Source organism: Aquarana catesbeiana, linkage group LG12 (genome assembly GCF_042186555.1).
Source record: "Aquarana catesbeiana isolate 2022-GZ linkage group LG12, ASM4218655v1, whole genome shotgun sequence".
In the NCBI taxonomy this organism is placed as follows: domain Eukaryota; kingdom Metazoa; phylum Chordata; class Amphibia; order Anura; family Ranidae; genus Aquarana; species Aquarana catesbeiana.
The window spans coordinates 77,575,860-77,589,796 of NC_133335.1; the positions used below are offsets into that span (position 1 = coordinate 77,575,860).

The following is a 13,937-nucleotide window of genomic DNA, read 5'->3' on the forward strand; positions in this document are numbered from 1 at the left end:
CATTTTGGATAGCGTAAGGGAGGGTTATAACCGGTCAGATTTTTTTACCATCTGTGTCCCATTGCAGAGATTTCCCTTCACTTCCTGTCCCATAGCTAAACAGGAAGTGAGGGGGAATTCCTGCAAATTAAGGCAATTCCTTAGGGACCTCCAGGTCACCAGAACTAATGTCCCCATGAGGACAAATAGGATAGGGGGAATCTTCTTAACGGGGAAACAGACAGCAATAAAAACAAACAAGTTCTAATCCTTCTCTACTCCATCCAAAACTAAAAAAGTTTTGCCTTTAGTTATACTTTAAACTTTAGCCTGTCCTCCAGAATTCTACTATACAGTATGGAGTTCTAATAGAGAGCTTATAAAAATTTTCTTTGCTAATGTTATGTTTACCAAAAAACAAAATTTTTAAAGCAGCTATGGCCAATTGTTCAGAACAGAAGCTTAGTCAAGGACTAATTTAATGTTTCAAAGAAGAAAAACTGGTAAACTAGGACACAGACTTTTTTAAATGATCCCCCCCAAAAAAATTAAGGAAAGTAATTTATTGGAACAAGCTACTTGCATTGCTGCACCTTAAGCCTGAGTCTAATACAAAAAAATTCTTGAATGTTTAGGAATATTAGAGTCTGCAATCACAGCCAGATTATCATTGGTAAAGTGAACCATTCTATTACTCTTAACATACAAAAGTAAAAACCCAGAATTGTCTCATACAAAAAAAAAAAAAAAAAAAATCTAAAAATAAGCAGCATAGGCAGACTGAGCAGTGTTACATATATACAAACTGAAAAAACTCCTGATCTCCATTTTACTTTTTTTCCACCATTTTCAATACATACAAGGCATTCTTTGATTGGGAGAGGTGGGGTAATAATGTCACGATCTCCACCATAACCAATCAGAGAATGCTTTGTATTCTAAGGGGGCAATTGTAATTAACTGGTTAATATGTAGAAGGGAAGCCACACAGCACAGGAACCTGAAGATCGCTGACCACCCAGGGAGGTAGAAGAGGAGGAAGGAAACCTAAGGGTTTCCCTTCCAATGAGGAGTTAAGGGAAAAGGAAAGAGGTCCTAGGGGAGACATGGCACAGCCGTAAATGTCATGACTGGCCCCTAATCACCAACAGGAGCAAAAAATAGAATGCAATGCCGGCTGGCACAACATGGCAGGGAAAAATGTGAAGTTCTCAAGGGACAATAAGAAGCAAGGAGAAAACCAGCTCGTCTGTCCCCACATGGAAGAAGAATCCAAGGTAAATGTGCCACAGCTAATGAGAACAGAAGGAGAATTTGTTCCTTCTATTTGTTCAGAAAAATATGGCTTGGCCCACGGCCCTGCAGGAGTCCTGACAGGTAACAAGGAAGCCCTCTTCAGTAGAAAATTGCACTAGATGTGCAAGGTCTCAAGAGATGGGAAGAGAACGTACAAGGTTGACCGAGACCTACAGGGTCCTAATTGTAATGCCACAAGCATTGTCAGGATGAAGGATGCACAGGACACTGAACGAGTAGGGAACTCAGGATAAGGTTCCCTTTCAGACCACTAGATAGAACAGTCTTACCAGAGATTATAGAAAATATAATGGGGGATATCCAGGAAACGAGGACATCAGGAATTTGCCTGGCAATGCTGCTGCACATCCAGAAGCTAAGGAAGAAGGCTGTGCAAGGCAGACAGGTGCCAAAGCTTTTATAGACTAAAGGTGGAAAGGAAAGAGGACCTCCCAACAGAAACCCTGGAAAATGGAGGCTTGCAACCTTTAACAATACATAACTGGCAATAAAATCACCCGATACCAAGGTCAAGACCTAAGGAAGGGAAGGTAGAAAAGGATGCCCTAGCCTGGAAATGAGCAAGTTGGGAAAATGCATCCATGGAATGTAATGGGTATTGCAATGATGCTGCATTGCTTCTATATACAGAGCATAGTTGCCATCCTTAGGCTGTGCTTGCTTGCACTACAGAGGGATGAGAAACTGTAGTAGGGTATGTGGCTATCAGCATTGTCTCTGCCGATTCAGAAGCCCATAGTCTATCAGTCAGGAGCTGGCTACATCTAGCCCTGCCCACTACTTTGGGAATTGACAGCACTGCCTTTGTTGCTGAAACCCTCCCATAGTGAGATGCAGTGTCTGAGAACGGAAACATGCAAGACACAAGTAAGGCCCCTTTTACACTGGCGGAGTCTGCCAGCGTATCCACCTGCTCAGGAGGGGATCTCTCCTCTGATCCCTGCTGAGAAAGAGGACGGCAAGTCCGCCCTGCATCAGCGGAGTGGACAGCCCGTTGTCCTCTATGGGCTGTTGTATGGAAACGGACCGCCTGTCTATTTACATCCAACTGTCATCCGATCCACCAGTTGGACGGGGAACAGGCCCACACCCGATTGTTTTTAGTGGATATGATCGGAATGTTGGCGGTTGTAAACTGACATGTTCGCCGACATCCGCCGCTCTATAGGGCAATGGATGGCCCCTTTCACACTCTTGCAACTGCAAAGTCACATGACAAGTTGTAGCCCATGATTTCAAATGATTACCATTCATAGCTGTGCGACTTCAGAGTAGTCCCTGCACTACTTTGGTCCAACTTTAAAGCTACTTGAGATCCATATACCTCAAGATTACACAGTCATTGCTTCAAGTGGCGGCAAAGTCGCACAACTTTCAGGTCGCACAAGTGTGAAAGGGGATTTAGGGAGAAGGTTTTGGTTCAGAGAAAAGTAAGGAAGATTTTGGTTTACTTTACGAGGTCTTAGTAACTGGATTTGAGACTTGTTTAGACTGTCATACAGAACCCTTTAAAAGTACTTTAAGAGCAAGTATAACAGGCAAAAAATAATTATTTAAAAAATGGTTTAACCAGAGCCAATGTTGGAAATAACATCTCTACACACATTCGTTAAAAGATTAAAACATAAAAAGTAAATTGATGAAGACTCACCGAAAGGGAAAAACTTAGCACCTTCTGGATTAACTCTGGGGAAGAAATGGCTCCTAGAACCCGCTCAATTCTATTTTTTTCTTCTTGCATGTCAGCTTGTTTGTGGAGCTGAAAAGAAAGATGACTAACTTTAGTAAGAAGGCATCTTAAACAATGCCAAACAAAGAGTGAGTTGGTTAAATCACAGTTTTTACAGCAATGATTAAAAGCATAAAAAGGGCAATGACCCCTTTCCCCTAAAGAATGCAGATTCTATGCCACTGCTCAATCTCTGGCTTGCTGGAGTACTAATAATCACCATATTGGCAAAACCCACCCTGAATGTTCACTTGAAGTATATGTAAATGTGATCACCGAAGTCTCATAAAAGCATTAACTTGTTCATATAATTTAAGGTCATTAATATTTTTAAATCTGCAGTTTTGAATACCTTATGATGTTGCCATGAAAGTCATTCTGCAGGTACTTCTAGTTATAGGGTCACAAAGCTCTGTCTTCCCACTGTTCTGCTGTGCTGTCACTACATCATACTCCCTCACAACAGACTACAAATGGCTGTGCCAACACACTGGGGGTTATTTACTAAAGGAAAATCCACTTTGCACTGACAATGCACTTGGAAGTAAAGTCGCTGTAGATCCGAGGGGGACATGCAAGGAAAATAAAAAACAGCATTTTAGCTTGCACATGATTGGATGATAAAATCAGCAGAGCTTCCACTCATTTCAGATCTACCCCTTAGATTTAGAGCGACTGCACTTTCAAGTGCACTTGCAGTGCAAAGTGGATTTGCCTTTCGTAAATAACCCCTACTGCGTCCACTTATCAGAAAACCTGCCCCGAGAAATCACATGCAGCAGTTGCAAAAAGGCTGCAGGAGAGCAACAGTGCTCATATGCAAAAGGATAAAATTGTTGTCATTCAGTTGGGGTTTAACCACTTGAACACTGGGCACTTAAACCCCCCCTCGTGACCAGACCAATTTTCAGCTTTTGGTGCTCTCACACTTTGAATGACAATTACTCAGTCATGTAATACTGTACCCAAAAGAATTTTTTGTCCTTTTTTTCATACAAATAGAGCTTTTTGGTGGTATTTGATCACCTCTGGGTTTTTTATTTTTTGCGCTATAAATGAAAAAAGACCAACAATTTTGAAAAAAAACCCAAAAAAACCAAAGCATTTTTCTTAGTTTCTGTGATAAAATTTTGCAAATTATGAATTTTTCTTCATAGATTTTGGCTACAATTTATACTGCTACATATCTTTGGTAAAAATAACCCAAATTAGTGGATATTATTTGGTCTTTGTGAAAGTTAGAGAGTCTGCAAGCTGTGGTGCAAATCATAAAAAAATTGATCACACCTAATGTACTGGCGGCCTATCTCATTTCTTGCAACCCAAACAAGTCAGGAAAGTACAAATAACCCCCAAATGACCCCTTTTTTGAAAGTAGACATTCCGAGGTATTTAGTAAGATGCATGGTGAGCTTTCTGATGTTGTCAATTTTTTCCCACAATTCTTTGCCAAATGAAGATCCCCCCCCCCCCCCCCCAAAATTGTCATTGTAATAGGTTATTTCTCTCACATGGCATGTATATACCACAAATGACACCCCAAAATACATTCTGCTACTCCTCCTGAGTATTCACAGCCTGGCCACTTAGAGAGGCCCAACATGCAGGGAGCACCATCAGGTGTTCTAGGGACATATATTACACATCTAACTTGTTGACTACCTATTACACTTTGGAAGGCCCTTGAGCACCAGGACAATGACACGTGGCACTAATGACAGATGGCACTTATGACAGGTGATACTAATACGTGGCACTGATGACAGATGGCACAGGGGGACAGATGGCACTGGCAGGTACTGTGGGCATTGTATTTTCTATTTTTTTTTTCACTCACCGCTGCAGCCGTTTGCTCTCCCTCCTCACACGCTGTCTCTGTGTGAGGAGAGAGAGCCGACAATGAGAGATGATCTCATATGTTTACATATGAGATCATCTCCCATTGGACACTCAGATCGAGTACTAAATGGCCGCTGTGATTGGCCATTTAGCACGATCTGTGATTGGCTGTGTCCAAGGGACACGGCCAATGCAGAACTTCCCTGATGCGCGCCCGCATCGTGGAAGTAAACAGGACATTCAGGGATGCCCTCCCGTCAATTGGAGTCCGCGCTGTAGCCGTCTTTCGGGGTATAGCGTGGACACCTAGTGGTTAAATATACTATTAAATATAAAACCATTTATTTTCATTTTGGATGAAGTAGGGCAGGATTATAACCCCTGTAAGGTTTAAAATTGTCATCTGTGTCCCATTAGTGAGATTTCCCTTCACCTCCAAGTCCCATAACTAAAACAGGAAGTGAGAGAAAATCCCTCTAAGGTGAAGGAATCTCTGGTTGTCTCCAGGGTCACCAGGACTAGTATCCCCATTGGATGATGTCCACATAACATAAATAGTGAGGCTAACTCAAGATTTTTGATTTTCTTTTACTTTCACCTTCAATGAGAATGGTAAACAGGACTAATGGAGAGGGTTAATCTGTCTAACGGGGCACAGATAGCAATAAAATCCTGTCAGGGGTTCTAACCCCTCTCCACTCTATCCAAAACAAAAAAAAAAACATTTTGCAGTTAGTTATACTTTAGGCTGGGTTCACAAAAATGTGAATTGGATACGTTTTCATCCACATCCATTTCGCATTATATGTGAATGTGACCGGCTTTCAATGGAGCTGGTTCACACGTCTGGGGCGGCCACAGTGTGGTTTTGAAAAGGGTTCTGTGCATTTGTGTGGTTCAGATGCGAATTCAGGGAAAAATTCGCCCCCGAGGCTGGGTTCACATTGGTGCGCTGTGCGACATCGCATGTGATTCACACTGTAAATCGCATGCAATGTCTGTGCGATGTGAATTCAGCCATACAGATTGTATGGCTGAGTGCACATGGCAATCGGATCAAAGTCTTGTAGGACACTTTTTGGCCTGCACCAGAATGGGATCGCATGTGTGTTCACATTCATCGGATTCATGTCCGAATGTACAGTTCGCAATGCGATATGCAAACCAATGTGGGGGTGTCAAACATTGTATTGACAATCCCAGCAGTTCGAATATGGCAGTGTGAACTGCCTGCGAGTCGGGTGCGATACGCAGTGGAATCGTTGGGTTTCCCGCATCGCACCAATGTGAACCGAGCCTGAATCGCCCCTGAGCCAGTGAACACAAACACACCGGACTGAAAACTGCAGCCAGACATGTGTGAACCCAGCCTGAAGAAGCTACCTCTCCTGTCTAAGAGTAGGAACTCCTGTTACCAGCCCGATTTAAAAGAAACCTGTAATGAAAGAAATACAGTATTGTAGGCTGTCACTGCTGGCCTATTGCAAACCCTAGCTATCAAAAGGTCTCATTTTTCAGTAATTTTAGAGAATGTGCTGTAGTTAGAATGCTTATTTTTAAAGAAATTAACTTGCAAGCCCCAAACAAAGTAAAGATTGCATAAATAAAACTTAGACACATTTTATAAAACTAATGTGATTGTAGAAATATAAACTACCTTAAAATTTAGCTTCAGTGAGAAACTCGACATTCACTTTAATTCAAAATTTTTTTTTCATGTCTGGGGAGTAACTGATCTCACCCCCAAAAGTCTGATGCCAGAGTTAATCGCGAAAGCAGAATATCTGGTACTTCAGGCTGGATTTGTTTGACAAGTTTCAGGCCTGGCTACCTGCTCTGATTTCTGGCCAGTGTAATTAGAATGTAGGGCAGCATACAGGGCTCGGTAGTAGGTAGGGCAACGTAATCAGCTTTTATTCATTTATTATAACAATTTTTATCCCAAAAAGGGAAAAAACAAAACAAAAAACCTGTTGCTATAACTGGAGTTTGGCTTCAATGTGTCACTGCTTCCAAATCGGTTAGTGCATATAACAGTCCCCTCCACCCAGACTGACAATGTTGCTTCCCAAAGGTGTCTTTCATCCAGAGTGGGGCACTCTAATACAGGGTGTGTGGTACTGAGCAGATCACCAGGTGAAAACAGAGGGGTAAAAAAGCCCAAAATAAAACAAATGCATCCATCACATCTAATAAATCGGTAAGTTGCAATAATATACATTTTTGCAATTGGGGTTTAAAGTGGTTGGAAACCCTTTAAAAAAACAAACAAAAAAAAAAACAAACAAACTGCAAGACAAAGGCATAATGAGCTAGTATGCATAGCATACTAGCTCATTATGAATTACTTACCTGAGATCAAAGCCCCTGCAGCAGTTCACCGCTCCGGCGGCCGTCATCTCTTCAGGGGGGTTACTTCCGGGTATCGCAGCTCCGGCGCTGTGATTGGCCGGAGCTGCGATGACTTCACTCCCGCGCATGCTGCCGGTAACGGCACAGTACAACTCAAGCACGTGCATGCCATTGCTTCAGTTTGCTTAAGTGCGCATGTGCCGATGACGTTGGCACATGCAAATACAGAGGATATCGTAACAGAGGATAACCGTGCAGGTTTAGGAGATATCCAGTGTAGCTACAGGTAAGCCTAATTATAGGCTTGCCTGTAGTATAAAGTGGTTGTAATTTTTTTAAACCACTTTAATACTGCTTTAAGATAATAAGATAGATTTTATTATTTTATAGACTTGTCGTTGCAATAATGTACAACGAAATTCCTTCATATAAAAAAACACTCCCATAAAAACAAACCACAAACAATGACCAAGCACACCTTGTTAATCCCCGTATCAATACTTTGTACATGTTTTGCATTATTGATGTGTATTTTTTACATCCTTTCATTTTATCAAATATGTCCTTTTACCAACTCACCTCCACAATGTCAATAGCCTCATTCAAAGTCCCAAATTCCTTCCTTATCTACTTGAACCAGGGTTGGAGGCACACTACATATGTGCTTCATTCAAAGTCCCAAATTCCCCTCTTATTCAACAAACGCTTTAAATCTCACAAGAAAAGCATCAATGCTTTGATCTTCCACTGCATATATACAGGTGTGAAGCTTTAATCACCCTCTCATATCAGGAGGTGCAGCATTTCTACAGCGTACTTCATAGGCACAATTATAATTCAAAGTTTTCCATAAACAGAGCAAATCTTAATTTTTTGAGTTCCGTTACACTTTAACCACTTAAGGACCGAGACTCTTTTTTAGATATGTTGTTTACAAGTTAAAAACAAGTTTTGTTGCTAGAAAATTACTTAGAACCCCCAAACGTTATATATTTTTTTTCTAACACCCTAGAGAATAAAATGGTGGTCGTTGCAATACTTTGTCACACCGTATTTGCGCAGCTGTCTCACAAGTGCACTTTTTTTTGGAAAAAGTACACTTTTTTTAATTAAAAAATGAGACAACAGTAAAGTTAGCCCAATTCATTTTTTTATATTGTGAAAGATTATGTTACACAGAGTAAATTGATACCCAACATGTCACGCTTCGGCCCTCTCCCGCCGCCGATAAAAGTGATCTTACGGCAAATCAGCTAGCTGCTGCCATAACGATATCCCACGTCAAAGTAAGGACGTATATCGGCGTGTGGCGGTCCGGAAGTGGTTAATAACATGTCTGATTTGATGACTGACCTTTAGCATTGTATCCAATGTTGAGCTGTCTCCATGCTTCAGAACAGTTACATAAACCTAAGAAGAAAGCAAGTGTTCACATCGGTGGTTGTTTCATACATAATAAAAAAAAAGTGGTAACAGGAGAGGAAGAACTAACCGGGCTTCGGAGATCAGCACTTAGTGTGTTCTTTCCTTCAACATGGTCCTTAAACCTACGGCGAGCTTCCTCCAGGGTAGGTTTATCGCCAGCCTTTCCTAACTTCCCTAATACTAGACCTCTCAGCAAAGCGTCCAGATGTCCTAAGGATATACACAATTAAAGCCTGCGTTAACACACAAAAATATAAGTGACCACAACCTTCAACCAGCTGCAATCACAACGTATAAAATAAAGTGTAAAAAAGGAACTTTACTGAAAAATACAGGGGTGGCAGTTATTCTCCAGAACTGATGTCTGTTATTAAGCCACTTTATTAATTTCTTTAAGAAATGCTAAGTAACCTCTGAAATCATGTACAAATTATTCCAGCAGCTGTTTCAATGGTAAAGATTAAATGTTTTTTTGCATGCTTGCCTACCTGCCCATTGCACCCCTGCTGAAAGCAGCTGAGGCAATCAAACAGAAAAACGGCAAGAAAGGTTATTTTTTTAGGCATATAGGCCTTGCAAGCTGTAATATGAACTAGCAATACAGTAATCCTGCACGTTACGGCCTCACATACACAGGACATTCTAAAAATGGCAGTAGCATTCGCTGTAGAATACTGTAGTTGTAGAATGAGTTTTGCAGCGTTTTTCACTTTTTTTAAGCAAAATATACTCTCACAAAAACTTATGGCTCAAAAACACTGATAAACGCCAAATAGCCATGTTTTTCAGCTTTTATCAGAGTTAGAGCGTTTTTATAGCTGAAAAATTTCTCTTAAAACCTGATAAAAGCCTATGTGTGCATGGACACATAGGATAACATGCTGGGGAGTTTACTGGCTGCAGAAAAAGAAAAAAAAAAAAAAGTCTGAAGCCAAAAATTGCAGCTACAAAAATGTCCAGTGTGCACGAGGCCTACATGAACATGGTATTTTGGAAAAACAATTGGTGCATGGGTGGACAAATCTGACCCTCTAAACACTTACCCTCTCCGGGTTTGGGGTCCCAGCACAAACGCTGCCCAATGGGGGAAAAAACATCTCTGATGAAGCCTTGAATTTCCTCATGAAACTCTGTATGAGATAATAAAGTTGATAGAATTCCTAAATTACAACTTAAGTCACTCCAAACAGTGTAATTGGGCTCATTCACAAAGGCCTCCATGACTTTTAAGACTTCAACTGTGCTGATGATGCCTGCCCGAGCCTGAAAGAATACACATGAATGAAAAAGGGACCATTAGCATTCATAAACAATGTCTTTGCACTATGCTAAAAAAAAAAAAAAAAAAAAAATCAGGTTAAATAAGTAGATGGGAGGGGCAAGTACTGAGGAATAAATATCTCACCGCAGACATTGGCCCAGAAAAGATCTCACAGCAAATATCAAAACTTGGAGGAGGAAGTGCTTTGCCAGGCACTTGACTATTACTGATTGGAGAACTAGCGATGGTGAGAATGTATGTTTCACAGTCCCACACCTCTGTCACCTATTTATTCCAAATGGTTCTCCTGTAATTTCAACGCCTGTCCCATCTTTATACTCACCATAAAAAAGAGGTCGTTCTGCAGCCCAAGTCTGTCTACAGGCTGCAGGGAGAGGTCTCTAATTCCAGGCAGCAAACTCTCCAGCATAGAAGGGCTGTACTGGGTGCGATAGAAGCCAACTGTTCCTGGATTTAACTAGATGAGAACAGGGAAAGAGTGAAATGAGTTAGACCAATTAGAATATGATTTTATACACACACTATAGAATCATATTCCCTTAGAGCTCATTGAGGGATACAGCATGACACTAATCAACATGGGGTTACACTGCTATCTACAGGAGAAATGAACATTAGATGCCAGTCAAACACATACAAAAAAAAAAAACAAAAAACAAATTGGAACCAAAGCCATTAAATAGCTGCTTGCAGAACCTTTGGACCAAAACAAACGGACCTCGTAAAACTAAAAACATATGTACAGCAGAGGCCTGATGAGGAAAAGCCCAAGAAGCACCTACTGCCCTAGTGGAGTGGGCTTTACCATTGAAACACTATCTTTCAACTTATAGGCCTGTACAATAACCTGTCAAAACCCACATAGAAATATTGCATAATGGAGCCCCAAAACGCTTTTGGGCCCTTCTGCGTTAAAAACAGGGAACATGTCTGCCTAAGCAAAGCAGTCACAGAAAGGTAAATCCTAACATCCAGGAAATAAAGAAAGATGTCCCTAAGATGAACTGATGTCAGGCACAGAGAAAGGAACATATTATCCTCATTTAGTTGAAAAGCAAAGACCACCTTGGGTAAAAAAAAATAAAAAAAATTGAATCAACCAATTCTTTAGGAAATGAGCCCCCTACAGGGCAATGCTGGTATATCAGAAAGCTGTCTGTTCAAAGTAATGGCAACGAGAAAGGCTACCTAACAGGAAAGCATTGGCGAAGAAATGTGCAAAACCAGTTTGAATGGGAGTGTTTGCAGCACTGACAATAATAAATTCAAGTTCCACATTGGGGGGGGGGTATGGCGGATGGATGCCTAACAGGGTGAGCAACATGTATAACCCCTCGCATAAAAGTATTAATTAGTGAATGATTAGCAAAAGGAAGCTGTTCTTCAGAGGGGGCAGACACCTAAACCTTGATAGTACTAAGGCCCCTTTCACACTGGGGCAGTAGGGGCGTCGGCGGTAAAACGGCGCTATTTTTAGCGGCGGTATTCGGCCGCTAGCGGTGCGGTTTTAACCCCCGCTGGCGGCCAAAAAAGGGTTAAAACCACTCGTATAGCGCCGCTACAGCGGCGGTATAGCCGCGCTGCCCCATGGATTTTAATGGGCAGGAGTGGTTTAGGAGCAGTGAATACACCGCTCCTTCACCGCTCCAAAGATGCTGTTTGCAGGAGATTTTTTTCTCTTCTGTCAGCGCACTGCTTCAGTGTGAAAGCCCTCGGGCTTTCACACTGGAGAAACAGCAGCGGCAGTTTTAGGTTGGTTTGCAGGCGCTATATTTAGCGCAATAACGCCTGCAAATCGTCCCAGTGTGAAAGGGGCCTAAGACAAGTTTTGTTCTCCCCCAAGCTGAAGAAAATAAAACACAACATGTCGAAGACAAGGAGAAATCCCCATAGGGTCACACTAGTAAAAAAAGAAGAAGAAAAAAGTTGTCTTCTGTGTTTCCATGATAAACCTTGCCGGAATTAGGCTCACAAGCTTTGGGCATAGCGAGGATTACTGAATCTGAAATGTCAATGTTTTTAACCAGCCAGATCATTAAAGTAGGCAAACAAGAAAAGATTTGATCGATCTGGTAGAGGCCACAGAGTGTCAGCTGGCAGACAAACAAGGTCAATGTACATTCTCTTAGGCCAATCCAGGTATAATAAAATAACAAATATAGACTAAATAATGCACAGCATAGAAGGAAAAATATATTAATCCTGCAGCAGCTAACTTAAAACGCCAATCCTCCAAAAGTATTCATCATAAAAACAAACAAGTCAAACAAATCTCTTACGCTCGGTTCACACAGGGACGACTTGTCAGGCGACCTAGTCGCCTTCCGTTCTGTGCTATGGAACCGTTCTAAGGGGAGCGACGCAAGTCGCTCCGACTTAGAAAAAGGTTCCTGTACGACTTTGGGGGCGACTTGGGGCGACTTGCATAGACTTCTATACAGAAGTCGTTTTGCAAGTCGCCCGGGCAGTCGTGTGCAGGTCGCCTCGGTGGGGCGACCTGCAAGTCGTGCCGCCTCTGGTGTGAACCGAGGCTTAAGTAGCTCTCACACTTCTTTATAAAGTAGAGTGGTACTCTCACAAATTGGAGTATCTAAATTACAACATAAGATCCACTTGATAAAGGGGTATTTACTACTATACATTGTGATTCATACCTCCACCTAATCCGCATACAAGCTGTTAATTGCTTTACTTTTAGCCTGGATCTCTTCTTGTGCATGTACTACATGAAGCACTAAATGAATGCAAGGCTTCTACTGTTTGGTGAAGAGGCGAGTGGATGACGTCACAAGAACGACCTCAGTTAATCAGAAGACTCTATGTAGTTATTCAGAAAATACAAAGCTTCCTATGAATGGCTGGACAGCGCTTAGCACAATGAGCCTGAACAGCTGTAGTAATGGCTGCTTAATTGCCAAAATTCAAATCCCACGCAGCCCCCTCCTGCTGCCAGCCGTGTAACCAAAAGTGTTGGCACAGTAATATACTCTTTTTAGGAGGACAAATAAGTATCAGCAGGTTCCCTGTAAATAAGGGCAAAAAGCCCTATTCACTGCAGCAGAGGTCCTCAGAAGACCCTATGGTTCACCACAGGAACACATGGGAATCCAGAGTATATGTCGCTCCCCTAGTTTTTGCTCCACTGGTGAGCATTCCTCCTAAGGAGTCTTCTGGGGCAGTATTCAATCAGATGGGTGCACTACAGCAATGGGGACCTGTAAAGCACTCTGCAGCTACCTCATGAGTTGCATATAACCTAGGCGAGAGCTGACAGCAGAGTTCAATACCAAAGGACACATTACATACATACGTTTTTTGCAGGACTTTTTAGTCCAGTCACAAAGTCACTGTCCATTTTCTCCACATTCCCCTTTGAGACCAGGGTTGAGATCTAGATAATTTATACCCTGGGGGAGGGTTCTTAATGCCATTGGCTCATAGGAAGTGGGAAGAATAAGTGGTTTTATTTAGGCCACAAGCAGGCTGGCCCTAGATCGCAGAGTAATGACAGCACTAGAAAAAAGCCCCAAACATTCCAACTGCATGATAAAGCATCAGAAATCCTAGCAATATTTCACATTGTAGCTTCTATGGGATGTTCTGTGCATATTTATAATACAGCTAAGATGGTTTCACAGCAGAAAGCACAGCATTGAAGTCAAACAATACAAGGTCAGCCCTACATGCTGCAGCGGCATCTCAATTTTCCATACAGACCAATACACGATGCATTGTGGCTCACCTTCACCCACTGGTCTGAGGTCACTCCTTCTAGCACAACTGTCATCTCTGGCTTGTCCATAAGTAATCTTAACTTAGCAGAGGCCGGGGATTCACTGGTGCAGATGCTGATCGGTACCATCCACTGAGGACTCTCCTCACCTGAGCGAGGGCAATAGGAGGATGTTATATGGAGAGAAGGGCTGGAGGCTTACCCGCCAACCTATCGTCGGGAGAATAAAGGAGATAAGAGAAATAGGAAGAAAGAAAGGTAGGATAGCTTTGAGCTGCTCC

The 13,937-nt window shown here is 42.0% G+C and overlaps 1 protein-coding gene across 1 annotated transcript in view; it reads right to left on the minus strand.

Annotated features, from left to right (window-relative positions):
* The window catches only part of NPEPPS (aminopeptidase puromycin sensitive), a 147,184-nt gene that overhangs the window by 19,911 nt on the left and 113,336 nt on the right, over window positions 1–13,937 (minus strand). Inside the window, exons 15-20 of the mRNA XM_073608094.1 lie at window positions 13,666–13,805; window positions 10,246–10,380; window positions 9,685–9,904; window positions 8,709–8,851; window positions 8,570–8,626; window positions 2,948–3,055 (exon numbers count right to left, since the gene is read on the minus strand). Of these exons, the coding sequence (XP_073464195.1) occupies window positions 2,948–3,055; window positions 8,570–8,626; window positions 8,709–8,851; window positions 9,685–9,904; window positions 10,246–10,380; window positions 13,666–13,805 (803 nt within the window). The remainder of the gene's footprint in view (window positions 1–2,947; window positions 3,056–8,569; window positions 8,627–8,708; window positions 8,852–9,684; window positions 9,905–10,245; window positions 10,381–13,665; window positions 13,806–13,937) is intronic.